Raw genomic sequence first — 14,087 nt, 5'->3', positions numbered from 1 at the left:
ATCACGATTGTTAGTGTAAGTGAATCCAGATGATGGAAAGAAAACCTGGGCATGCTGAAATCACTTCGTAGTATATGCCCCAGGGTTCAAAGGCCATCCAGTCGCACCATAACAAGAACATGGGAACACTAATGTTGTTTCTCCTTTTACAGTCATAATCTGCATTCATGGATGTTAAAAATGATTTTATTAGAAATGTATTTTGAAACAGAAGAGGTATTTCAGTTAAGATAACACAGAACTACTTCAGTGACAGTGGACGAGATCTTTCCACTGCTGTGCAGTCCAGATGTGCAGCTCACAGACTGATGGCAACCTCTCAGAAAACACGAGTTACAGTAGTAGTGATAAACAGTGAGACAAAGATCCTCTGCTGAAGCAGAAAAGGTTTTATATATTTCCTATGTAACCTGCAGGGGTGATTCTCAAGTCTGTTGGAGCCCAGGCAAAAAGGGACAGGGACACCTGACAGCCCAGTGGGCCCAGCAGAGCTGACATGAGGGCTGTTTCAACTGAATCACACACTCTGCTTGCCAGAGGTGAGTGAGTGGAGTCATGTGGGGTCCCTTTAGGGAAGTCAGGTCCAGCGTACCGCCACTGCAGACTCTGCACATTATCGCTGCTGTAGTCTCAAATTTGTGCAAACAGTGCATTGTGGGTTGTGTTGCATCCGAATCTGCTGGCAGGCATCTTTTTCTCAATCCTGCCAAACTCCGCCCCTTTCATGTAAGCGTGCAGGGAAGACCCTGGGTTAGAGAACTGATAACAAACTCTGTGTGACAGTTTATCCTGATTACAAACGTTAGGGTAAGTGAATCCAGATGATGGAAAGATAGCCCGGGTCTGTTGATGAGTCTCCACTTAAACACTGACTTTGTTTGTGTTTCCTGGAGTCCCGTCAGTCCTGTAAACCAGCGTCCCCAACCTTTTTTGTGCCACGGACCAGTTTATGACCGACAATATTCTCAAGGACCGGCCTTTAAGGTGTCGAGGATAAATACAACAAAATAAAACCAGTACCGCTGCCAAAAAAAGAAGAGTTATTCAAAACACATGGGAAAAGACCCAGGGAAACAGAGTTACCGATAAAAAAGATTTTAAAACATAACGCTTAAAAATTCATAGTTTTTCATTAAAACATTTTAATTAATTAAAATAAATTAAAATTTTAATTAGCCTAAAATTTCTCCTCCGTGAATCGCAACCTTATCGTGGTGGAGGGGTTTGTGTGTCCCAGGGATCCCAGGGGCTATGTTGTCTGGGGGCTTTTGCCCCCTGGTAGGGTCTCCCATGGCAAATTGGTCCTGGGTGAGGGACCAGACAAAGAGCGATTCAAAAGACCCTTATGAAAAAAACACAGAGGGAACAGTTTACCCTGCCCGGGATAGGGTTACCGGGGCCCCGCCCTGGAGCCAGGCCCGGGGAGGGTGCCCGAGGGCGAGCGTCTGGTGGCCGGGCCTTAGTCCATGGGGCCCGGCCGGGCACAGCCCGAAGAGGAGACATGGGCCCATCCTCCCGCAGGCCCACCACCCGCAGGAGGCGCCATAGGGGTCGGGTGCATTGTGTGCCGGGTGGCAGCCAGGAGCGGAGGCCCTGGCGGACTGACCCCCGGCTGCCAAGACTGGCAATAGGGACATGGAATGTCACCTCTCTGGTGGGGAAGGAGCCTGAGTTAGTGCGTGAGGTTGAGAGGTACCAGCTAGATATAGTCGGGCTCACCTCTACGCACGGCTTGGGCTCTGGAACCAGTCTCCTGGAGAGGGGCTGGACTCTGTCTCAGTCTGGAGTTGCCCCTGGTGAGAGGCGGCGGGCTGGGGTGGGTATTCTAATATCCCCTCGGCTTGCTGCCGGTACGTTGGGGTTTTTCCCGGTGGACAAGAGGGTTTGTTCCCTGCGCCTTAGGGTCGGGGAACGGGTCCTGACTGTCATCTGCGCTTATGCGCCGAGTGGCAGTTCGGAGTACCCAGCCTTCTTAGAGTCCCTGGGGGGGTGATGGAAGGTGCTCCACCTGGAGACTCTGTTGTCCTGCTGGGAGACTTCAATGCTCACGTGGGTAACGACAGCGAGACCTGGAGGGGCGTGATTGGGAGGAACGGCCTCCCTGATCTGAACCCGAGCGGTGCTTTGTTATTGGACTTCTGTGCTAATCACAGTTTGGCTATAACGAACACCTTGTTCGAACATAAGAGTGTCCATAAGTGCACGTGGCACCAGGACGCTCTAGGCCGTAGGTCGATGATCGATTTTGTAATCGTATCACCAGACCTGCGACCATATGTTCTGGACACTCGGGTAAAGAGAGGGGCTGAGCTGTCAGCTGATCACCACCTGGTGGTGAGTTGGATCAGGTGGCGGGGGAGGACGCTGGACAGACCTGGTGCACCTAAACGCGTAGTGAGGGTGTGCTGGGAACGACTAGCAGAGGCCCCAGTCCGCGAGATCTTCAACGCACACCTCCGGCAGAGCTTCAACAGCATTCCGAGGGAGGCGGGGGACATCGAGTCCGAATGGACCATGTTCAGCGCCTCCATTGCCGAAGCTGCTGCATTGAGCTGCGGCCGCAAGGTGGTTGGTGCCTGCCGTGGTGGTAATCCCCAAACCAAATGGTGGACACCAGAGGTGAAGGGAGCCACCAGGCTGAAGAAGGAGTCCTATCGGGCTTGGTTAGCCTGTGGGACTCCGGAGGCAGCCGACAGGTATCGACAGGCCAAGCGGAATGCGGCTCGGGCAGTGGCTGAAGCAAAAACTCGGGTGTGGGAGGAGTTCGGAGAGGCCATGGAAAAAGACTTTCGGACTGCCTCGAAGAGGTTCTGGCAAACCGTCAGGCATCTCAGGAGGGGAAAGCGGTGCTCTACCTGCACTGTGTATAGTGCTGGCGGAGCGCTGCTGACGTCGACTGAGAAAATTGTCAGGCGGTGGAAGGAATACTTCGAGGACCTCCTTAATCCCACTGACGCGTCTTCCGAGGAGGAAGCAGAGTCTGGGGATGAGGGGAATGACTCGCCAATTTCCGGGGGCGAGGTCACTGAGGCAGTTAAACAACTCCTTGGTGGCAGAGCCCCTGGTGTTGATGAGGTCCGCCCCGAGTTCCTGAAGGCTCTGGACGTTGTAGGGCTGTCCTGGTTGACACGCCTCTGCAATGTTGCGTGGAGATCAGGGGCAGTACCCGTGGATTGGCAGACCGGGGTGGTGGTCCCCATCTTTAAGAAGGGGGACCGGAGGGTGTGTTCCAACTACAGGGGGATCACACTCCTCAGCCTCCCCGGGAAAGTCTATGCCAGGGTGCTGGAAAGGAGAGTTCGTCCGCTAGTCGAACCTCGGATACAGGAGGAACAATGCGGTTTTCGTCCTGGTCGCGGAACACTGGACCAGCTCTTCATCCTCTCGAGGATACTTGAGGGTGCATGGGAGTTTGCCCAACCAGTTTACATGTGTTTTGTGGACTTGGAGAAGGCATTCGACCGTGTCCCTCGGGATGTCCTGTGGGAGGTGTTGCGGGAGTATGGGGTGTCTGGCCCATTGCTACGGGCCATTCGATCCCTATACAACTGTTGCAAAAGCTTGGTTCGCATTGCCGGCAATAAGTCGGACTCGTTCCCGGTGGGTGATGGGCTCCGCCAGGGCTGCCCTTTGTCACCGGTTCTGTTCATAATTTTTATGGACAGGATTTCTAGGCGCAGCCAAGTGGCGGAGGGCTTTCGCTTTGGTGGCCTCAGGAACTCATCTCTGATTTTTGCGGATGATGTGGTTCTGTTGGCTTCATCGGGTGAGGGCCTCCAGCTCGCACTGGAGCGGTTCGCAGCCGAGTGTGAAGCAGCGGGAATGAGGATCAGCACCTCCAAATCTGAGGCCATGGTTCTCAGCCGGAAAAGGGTGGAGTGCCCACTCCGGGTCGGGGATGAGGTCCTGCCCCAAGTGGAGGAGTTCAAGTATCTCGGGGTCTTGTTCGCGAGTGATGGGAGAAGGGAGCCGGAGATCGACAGACGGATTGGGGCTGCAGCTGCAGTGATGTGGACACTGCACCGGTCCGTCGTGGTGGAGAGGGAGCTGAGTGTAAAAGCGAAGCTCTCAATTTACCGGTCGATCTACGTCCCTACCCTCACCTATGGCCACGAGCTGTGGGTAGTGACCGAAAGGACGAGATTGCGGATACAAGCGGCGGAAATGAGCTTCCTCCGAAGGGTGGCTTGCATCTCCCTTAGAGATAGGGTGAGAAGTTCGGCCATCCGGGAGGGGCTCAGAGTAGAGCCGCTGCTGCTCCACGTCGAAAGGAGCCAGCTGAGGTGGTTTGGGCATCTGACAAGGATGCCTCCTGGGCGCCTCCTGGGTGAGGTGTTCCAGGCATGTCCCACCGGGAGGAGGCCCCGGGGCAGACCCAGGACACGCTGGAGAGATTATATCTCTCGGCTGGCCTGGGAACGCCTTGGTGTTCCCCCGGATGAGCTGGAGGAGGTGGCTGGGGAGAGGGAGGTCTGGGCCTCTTTGCTTAGGCTGCTGCCCCCGCGACCCGGCCCCGGATAAAGCGGATGAAGATGGATGGATGGATGGATGGATAAAATATTTAAAAAAATTTAAACTCTACCACCACCAAAAATAGAAAAATAAAAATAATAATAAATGATGATAACATGTATTTATTATGTTGCTCTTTTTTGTTTGATTTCTCTTCTGTTTTTTTTCTCCATACAGGTGATCCAGGTGTTTGTTTGTTTTTCTTTTTGTTCCTCCCCCCCTTTCTCATCATCTCTTCTGCCCTCTGTTTTTCTTTCTCTCCCTCTCTTTCTTTCATTCTTTCCTTCTCCCTGTCCTATCCCCCAGTCATGTCTGTCCCGTCTGTAACAACCGATAATAAAATAAAATAAATACACAATTATAATAAAGGTCAATCAAATGGACCAACATGGCATCTTTCTTGGCCTTCAAACAACAATTCTGATGGCTAAAGATCCAAATGGGACAGGCAAAAAAATAAATGAATAAATAAATGATGATAACCATGTGCAGCTTCTCTCGTCTTCCATTTTTCCATGATATGTTTCACTCTACATCAGACACGTGTTAAAGTGTGTTGGCTGCATATTAAGTTCAAAATGCTGATGAGCTCTGATCCAGTTGACTGATATACTCTGCTCTACATCCTGCACTGAAATATGAGGATTGTGTGTTTATTAAAATTGAAAATCATCATGGAGTCATTGACAGAAGAGCATCAACGTTCAGCCTGTTAAATTAGATTTAGATATTTTTATTTCAGAAATGATTCCTAACAAAAATGGAGAATATAAAAACACAATCAAAGCAGTAACGTCCATATTATGAAGTGTTTGCTGTATCAGACAATCATGTTTATTCACAACAATGAAAACAATATAGTGCAGATGAACATGGTGCTGTAATGAATCTGCTCTTAAACACAATAACAAAATACATTTTCCAAGAGAGATGATAATGATTCACATCAGAGTGAAGAACGAATACATTTACAACTGGTTTCTAACATTTATTATAGATCGAACTGATCACTGATAGAAACAGAAGAATATTCAAAATGATACTCTGAGAGATACATGAATGAGATATGGATAAACATCAAATCACATAAAACAAAAAAGCACATAATCATTATAACTGAAATAAAATATGAGCAGAAATAAACAAGAATTAAGTCGAAAGATAGAAAAAGGCAAAATGTTTAAAATATATAATCATATAAGAGACTGAACCGTCCAGTCAGGTCACAGATTCATATCTACAATAATATTTTTGTTTGTTTTTGTTTTGATTTCTTCACTTCTGTGTATTATTATTATTATTATTATTATTATTATTATTATTATTATTATTATTATTATCATTATTATAAGCATATTAAGTGTGTGTCTGAGCTGAAAGCTGCTCTCCTCTCCTGGTTTTCTGTGTCACACAGACCACAACAACACAAAGCATCACCTGCAGACTGCTGAGCAGTATCCACCTGACTCTGTAGAAGGTCGAGTAAACCCCAAAGGGCTCTCTGTAGATCAGAACAAATTTTTCTGCTGACACACACTCATACTTTAAATTATAACCTGCACACACATACTCTCCTGCATCTTCCAGTGAGACATTAGAGATTATCAGGCTGACATAGGAACAAGTGATTCTATTGTCACTGCAGAACTCATCATCGTACACAATTTTACCTTCTGTTTGAATCAACTTAATGAACATAAAGTCCAAAGCACTATTTTTCCAATCATAAGAGCATCTCATAGTGACTTCATCTCCCTCTGAGAAAACCTTTACTGCAGGTGGACCAAGTTTAGGGCACACCAAAAGCCAGTACAGATGTTTTACTGTTTCACCTACACAGAAGTAGATACCTGAATCATTTAACATTAGTGATGGAAGTACCAGCGAGAAGTTTCGACCAATTTCTTGAACAGTATTGTAGGAAATTACTTCCTTCATCCAAACTGGGGGCTGGTCATGAATGGGGTCCATGAAGGGACACTCCAGCACAGCTGTGTCTCCCTCTGAAGCATAACGTAGCTTTCGTTGTTTGGTCAAACGTACAGAGTAAGTGCTCACACACTGCTGTTGGTTCATCACCAGGCAGATGTAAACAGTTTGGTATTCATTGAAGACATGAAGAAGTGATGTGTTTGTCACCTCCAGGAAACTTTCTTGGACTTTATTCACCTTCAAAATTATGTCTTTGAATCTACTCCACATGCCTTTTTGCCACTTTCTGTCATGTCTGATCCAACGCACCGTCAGATTCTCACCTGCTCCTTTACATTGTACGTCTACAGTGTCTTCAAGACTTATGATAGATTCTTCCCTCCTTACTGTCTTACACACAGTCAGGCTGATGTTTCTCTCATATGCCACGCTGCCCTGAGTCCAGCACACTTCTTGGTACAGTCCAGAGTCTGAGTGGGTCAGGTTGTTGAGAGTAAATGAAGGAGAACCATGAAATGTCTCAGGAAATGAGAGTCGTCCTGTCAGGTCTTCATGTACTGTGAAGTTTCTGTTCCAGGGGTCAGAGATGTTCCACAGGACCAGAGTATCTTCACCAACACGTCTGGAGGTGATGCAGGAGCTGTTTTGATCTGGGAGCTTGAACTGTAAAGAGCCTCCTTCTTCTTTTATGGCGATAAATTCTTCTGCATGAATGTTGCTGATGAGAGTGAACAGCAGGGAGAAGCAGAGCTGTGCGACTGCAGCCATCCTGCTCAGAGGTCTCGTGGTGAGTGTCGTACAAGCACTGACACTGCTCGCTTCATGAGCTTCCTGTTTGTGGTTGGAGGAGGAACGCCACTTCTTTATCACATCATCAAGGAACACTTTGAAGCATTTGGCTCGATATCACGCCGTATATCTGCTTTCACTCTTCACAGGCCAAAGTGTGGACACGTTTTTTTATACTTCGTTGCATGGGTCCAGGGGTATCAAACATGTGGCCTGGAGCACAGAACCGGCCAGTCACAGTGTCCAATCTGAACCATTACAAGTGAGATAATGTCAGCTTTACCACACAGCCATGAATATTATGAAAATGTAAAAGTCCTTTCTAAACTATTAATAGTTTTTTTCACAAAAAAGACAGAAAGATGGCGGGGCGCTAGGTCGCAGCAGCCACACCGTGTCCTGTCTTGTCTACAATATCCCGACCATAACTTGAACCTGGTATTTAATACCTACTGCACAATCCACTTCGTATTGTCTCTGTCCTGTCTTCGTGTACAGTAGTCCCTCGCTATAATGCGGTTTACCTTTCGCTGATTCTTTTGTGTGTGTAACACCTGCTTAGTATAGTAGGGTTAAGCTTATAGACTAGATTCGAGAGGAGTAAAATAAATTTGAGAGAATTGAGTGTTGAACAGCCGGCAGATTTATTACAATGTTACAGTGGTGCAATAACCCAATGTAAACAGCATAGAAAATTAACAGAAGATCAACAGAGAAGAGCGCTCTTTTGAAAATAACGACAAAATAAAATAAAATGAGTAGTCTCTTTAGACCTGACTCCTGATGAGCAGGATATTGGGAGTTCAACAGTTTCCCAGAGAAACAATCCGTATCAAGTAAGCAGTTTTTGCTCTTGCTTATCTGAAATCCTGCGATTCGAAGTAATTCAGACTGTAGCTCTACTCCTGCATCCAGAACAGCTGGCCACACTGCTTTTGGATTCGCCAAGAGTTTTCACAGGGTCTGGCTCGCCATCCATATCCAGAACCACTTCAGATCCAGGATCACAAAAAACCAGTCTGCACATACAGTACAGAGCAATAAACAAAATAGTTCTTAACAGTTTTTCTAAATAAAATGAGATCTCATAAAGTTTTCAAAATCAAGTACACTGTTGTTTTAACATTGTTCTGTTTCTATGAATTCCATTTGTATTGATTTACAGCATTACAATCAATTGTATTTATATACCCCTTTTTAAGGCATATGTAATCACATCATGAAATGTTTGTAACGTAACTAGTTTTAAATAACTTATTTACATGTATTAACCTATAACTGAAATGACAAAGTGCAGAAAAAGCATTGGACAACATTTATGGCTAAAAGAAAAGTGCATCCTGCGTTAGTTTTGCACATTTGTGAAGATGCCCAATCAAATAGACAATAAAATAAAATACGACACTCCATTTCACACACAATTCAAGTACTCCGACTGGTTTTAGCTTTTTTAGACAATACAGACTTCGCACTGTTGCAGTGTTTACCACATGTAAAATTAGCATAAGTTTTCCTGCTAACTTATCATCTCTAGTAACTCACCGGAGTTCCCAAGAAACAAACACACGCTCTGCCTGGTTTTGGTCGAGAGTAAAACACATAAAGGCCTCTGAAAAGTACATAACTTTAAGTTAGAGACTGTTAAAAATACTTTATAACACTTATTTTATACCGAAAGACTCACTGTGTAGCTTGTTAATTGCTCTCGGGTGTCTTGCTCCGTTTTGCCTAGCTTAATGCAGCAACGTGCTTTTGTTGCATTCACTGAACTACGGAAAATCAAAATGTGTTCAAGGGGTGTCGGAAATAATAATACCAGGAAAAAACAAGAAAATACTAGTAACCATGTCTATAGGGGTTACATGTGCAATTTTGCATGTTTTTCTTTTTTTGGGGGGGGGGTTAACAACGCATTGCGTTCTGTATCCTGATTGGCTGTAGACCATTGTCAAATCAATCTGGTGCCGTGTCTCCTGTACAGTACAAAATGTGTTCAGCTTGTCAATTTTACATAAATCTTTGATCACTAGCAGTGTGACTCTGAAGTGCTGTACAGTATGTTTGTAAGTCTTCTCCCCAACAAACACAAAAATATCGACGAAACGTTTTGCACCGTCAAAAGGCAGCGGCGGGTGTTTTTGGTTTCATTCTATAATACTGGACTCATTTTTCTATGGAGGACCGCGAGAGCCACGCGCATCGAAATAAAGAATTCTGTGCTTAAATAATGAATTGTAGAATAAATTCTGCATTTGTAAATTTATTTTTGAATTCCAATTTAATAAACTCATTTCAAAATCCATTTCCCTTTCCTGTTCGCTCTGGGATTAGCTGCTGGATTAGCTCTTCGATTAACAACTTCCTCGCGGCTATTCAAATTAGCCACACTGTGGGATGTAAGGAGCTCTCTGATTGGTTGGACAGACACAGGCTTTCTGCCTGGATTTTTCTAGCTCATAGCTTCGCCCTGCTAAGAAGCCTGTGTGCTTGTACAAAGGCCGTTCAGCCTCGGGATTTACACTCGGCTCGACACGGATATGTGAAGAATGAAGGGACCCTGCAGCGAAACGGAGAGCCCAACCTCTGACTGAGTGCCTGTTTTCACAGTCTGACCACCTGTGAAGGTAACGTGCTAACATGGCTAACGCTAGCATCACCGCACATAGCCCCATTATTTCAAGGTCATCTTAGTTCATGAAGGTTTTACGTCGCAGCTGTACGAGCTAGCTACGTGTTTTGTAAGCTGCTGTGCTCTTCACAAATAAAGCTGGAAGCAGCTCAGACTAGTAGAACCAGCACTGAGGCCTGTTACATTTATACAGTGTTAGAGCAACGGCTGCAGCCTACAGCCTTTAAACTAGCGATTAAAATGCTGACAGTAAACTCGTCAGTCCAGATGTTACCACATTACTTTGTGATACTTAGAGTTAAAACAACTGAGACAGGCTGATTAAAATAACAGCTGTCAGTTCTCTCATTCCTTATATCAAGACTGGAGATCACACTACTGATTTCAGTTCATTTAATATGTGAGTGCACAGATTCATTCTCAGCTGGACATAAATGATGATCAAAGGCTGTATATATGACGAATTCATCAAATCCCAGCCTGTAACACAGTGCGCTGAATCTTAGCTTTGAATGTCCAGTATATTCTAATCAGTGCAATTTAAGCATTCACTGAACCTAAAGTATCTATGTCATAGGTGGATTCACAGGTGGTAAGTTTAACACAGAAGGGAAACCCTTCTGACGGGAAGAGCAGTGGAGCAGCCCAGGGAAGTAGTAAATATAAACACAAGTTGCTAAAACTATAATTTATTTTTAAAGAAAGCGCTAAAATACTCTGGCCAGGCAGGAACATGAAGTTAAAAATGTTAAAAGTAATTAAAACTATACAGCCAAAATGCAATGGCCTCAGCCATGAAGGTCAAGTCCCATAAAAGTCCAAACGGTGCAGAAACCAACAGGATCGTCGCCGCCCTGTCTGCCTCTTCATTCTGGTGCCAACTAAGAAAGGAGAGAGGGCCAGCAGCAGTCACCATTCTTAGATTCCACTGGAATGTGTGTGTGTGTGTGTGTGTGTGTGTGTGTGTGTGTGAGTGTGTGTCTGTGTGTGTGTGTGTGTGTGTGTGTCTGTGTGTCTGTGTGTGTGTGTGAGTGTGTGTGTGAGTGTGTGTGTGAGTGTGTGTGTGTGTGTGTGTGTGAGTGTGTGTGTGTGTGTGTGTGAGTGTATATATATATACACACACACACACACATGAATGAATCATTTAGTTTCAGCAGCATTTCTATTCATCTTATGAATTCCAGTCTAATGTCAATTCACTGTTTGAGTTTGGTCTTAAACTCCAGAGAATACCACCTGGTTCAACAATCTTTTTATCTTATTATTTGCTAAACGGTTTTCTTCTGAGAGATGCTCCTGAGGCTGAAATTGAGTCCAGAGAAACAACAACAAAATTTGTCTGTGAAGGTTCTCAGTCATCCAGGTCATCGTAGTCTAAGGAGCTTGCAAAGAAAAGCGTCTGGACTTCTTTAAGTTACTTGAAGACGTTTCACCTTCATCCGAGAAGCTTCTTCAGTTCTAAGGTCAAATGGTGGAGAGTCCCAGATTTAAACCTAGTGGGAGTTTCCCCCCACAGAGGGACAAAAGGACCCCCTGATGATCCTCTAATCGCCTGAGTCAAGGTGTGAAACTGGGTGTGGGTCCCAATCAGCCACAGTTTCGGGTGAGCTCATTGTGAAACCTGGCCCCACCTTATCATGCGAATTCCTGAGGTCAGAGGGCCCAGGATGTGAGTGGGCGTTAAGGCGTCTGGGGAGGGAACTCAAAACTGGATTATAGATGGCAGACAGTTGGTGTCGTAAACCACCGCCTCTGTTCAAAGATGGTCGCTCACAGTGGACATAGATGCTTCTTTCACTCCTCTTTCAAACCATCTGTCCTCTCTGTCCAAAATGTGAACATTGGCGTCCTCAAAAGAGTGACCTTTGACCTTAAGATGCAGATGGACAGCTGAGTCTTGTCCTGTGGAGGTGGCTCTTCTATGTTGTGCCATGTGCTTGTGAAGTGGCTGTTTGGTCATTGGAGAGACCAAACAGCCACTTCACAAGCGCATATATATAAGATATATATATATGTATGTATGTATAACTGTTTAACTTTCACTGAACCAGAAAATTATGACTCTAGAGATAAAATCTCTTTTGCAAGAGTCTTGACCTCAGCATGCTGCTTACATGCTTTTTACCCTTTCAGGAAAAAGGCTAAAATGTTAAAATGTTTTTTAGTATGTGTAGGAATTTATACCAAATCTACACAAAATTAAGTTCATTTGTTGCAGAGAAACGATTGATGGACAGATGTGGAGGATATGTGGGAGGAAACGGGCATCAAACCACTGAAGTAAACATGTTTTCAGAGATAATAAAGAACTGCGTGTTGGAAAGTGTACAAAACACTTTCCCACACGCAACATGTGTGTGAGAGAGAGAGTATCAGATTATAAAGTCAAAGAAAAAACAACTTTAACATGAAAACAGATTGCTGAGCATCCACACTTCTCAAATCAGTAGTAAATGGCCTGTATTTGTGTAGCGCTTTACTCGTCCCTAAGGACCCCAAAGCGCTTTACACATTCAGTCATCCACCCATTCACACACTGGTGATGGCTGCTGGACACTGGTGTTGGACACCAGTCCAGTTGGCAGTAATAAGGATTATTTTCTGTAAAAGAATATCGACATGTGAATTAGATTAGTTTGATGCTGCCAACACTTTCATGTAACTGCGCTGCTGGTTTAACTCAACTAACGGAAAGATATCCTGGATATGCTGACTTTGCTCCATGGTGTACAGGACTCTGAGACAGCAGCTGGACTGCCTGTTTAGCCTCATGATTAATGTCCACAATGAAAATATTAGTCGAACATCGTGAAGTCTGTATAGGTTTAACAGTGTCGAACAAGCCTGGTACAGTTAAACCTGAGAGTTACTATATGGCGGGAACACCAATATTATCTCTTTTAATAAAGTTTACACGTGTATACACAGGTCACACTGATTATTGAACAGAAAACACAAAGATCAGGTGTTAATCTGATTTATTTAATCTCTCTCCTCCTTTTTAATATTAGCTATAATTCAGAAATGGCGACTGAAACGAGTAGATATAATGAATGAAGCCGGTGTACCGTCAGCTGGGGTTATGACAGTTGTGTACCGGCTCTATCACACGCTTTGCTGTGAGACAGACATCCAGGAAATCCACAAAATCAGCACTTCTGCAAAGAGGCTCTATCTTAAAAAAACGCTACATCCTCGGCTAAAAAAATATTAAAAGTGTATTTGGTGACACACAAACAGAGTACTTCAAAGCACAGTTCAGTTATTTTCTACATGTTCATAGTTGTTGTTGTTGAGAAACGCCCACTGAAGGAATGGCCACCAGCCCAAAGCAATGGTTTTGACTCAAACAGCGTTAACCCCGCCCCCTGAGTTTGATGGGTGATGCTGACAGATAAAAATAAATGAAGAACACAGCTGCAGGGTCAGGAGTGCCTAAATGAATTAAATAAATACATCATCAAATAATTAATTAAGTGTTTCAATATAAATAAATAATTTATTAAGTGTTTTAAATGACATGAATGGGCATTTAATTAATTACTGCCACATTTAATTCATTATTAATGTGTATGAATTAATCCATTTTGTCACTCCTGACCCTCCATACTCTTGATCCCTGCATCAGCACTTTGGGGGCATTTAGCCCTAAGAACTAATACTTAGTAAAGCAAAATACACCAAACTTATAATTTAGTAAAGGGGGAGGAGCTACGGAGAATGAGCCTTATCAGTGTGGAGTCCATGCAGTTCTGGCTGGGAAACCCCACACATGCGACATGTACTATCGGTGTCCCACTGATGCCCCACTACAACAGTGACATGTGGAACCTTAGTATTACAAAAATTCCATCTAAATAATAAAAAAATAAAATCTATACAATGCACATTTGAGAAAGTTCACTATGACTCACTCAGTACATTATAGCTCAGCTACATAAGGAGCTTGGAAAGAAAAGCATCTGGCATCAGGACATCCAGACGCTTTTCTTCTCTACAAAGGTGTATTAAAAAAAGAACAGCAAATTATAATATTACAGCGGATGTGTGACCTTAAAGGTTACTGGCTGAAAAAAGGTCACTGATCAAACTGATTCTTGCTCGCTGAGTGCAAAAAACATTTTAATCAGATTCTCTGCAGGAAAATTTGAAAACATTTCCTCCTAAATTCTCAGTATTCACTTATCAGCATTCAGTCAAACGTTCATTTACGGGTGTAGTTAAA

At 44.4% G+C, this 14,087-nt stretch overlaps 1 protein-coding gene and 1 long non-coding RNA gene across 2 annotated transcripts; both read right to left on the bottom strand.

Annotated features, from left to right (window-relative positions):
- Positions 1-425: 425 nt before the first annotated feature.
- LOC148099783 (fibroblast growth factor receptor 3-like) lies at positions 426-7,212 on the bottom strand. Its single transcript, XM_087851715.1, has 2 exons — positions 5,950-7,212; positions 426-431 (listed from the first exon to the last, which is right to left on the bottom strand). The coding sequence occupies exons 1-2, from the start codon at positions 7,210-7,212 to the stop codon at positions 426-428; spliced, it is 1,269 nt and encodes a 422-aa protein (XP_087707841.1).
- A 653-nt stretch (positions 7,213-7,865) lies between these two features.
- LOC148099782 (uncharacterized) lies at positions 7,866-8,967 on the bottom strand. Its single transcript, XR_015719958.1, has 3 exons — positions 8,918-8,967; positions 8,776-8,842; positions 7,866-8,252 (listed from the first exon to the last, which is right to left on the bottom strand). It is a non-coding gene; the product is annotated as an uncharacterized LOC148099782 (long non-coding RNA).
- Positions 8,968-14,087: the final 5,120 nt, after the last annotated feature.

Source organism: Neolamprologus brichardi, chromosome 14 (assembly GCF_056152115.1).
Source record: "Neolamprologus brichardi isolate AB-2024 chromosome 14, ASM5615211v1, whole genome shotgun sequence".
NCBI classification, from domain to species: Eukaryota; Metazoa; Chordata; class Actinopteri; order Cichliformes; family Cichlidae; genus Neolamprologus; species Neolamprologus brichardi.
This window is presented reverse-complemented; position numbering and strand designations above follow the sequence as displayed.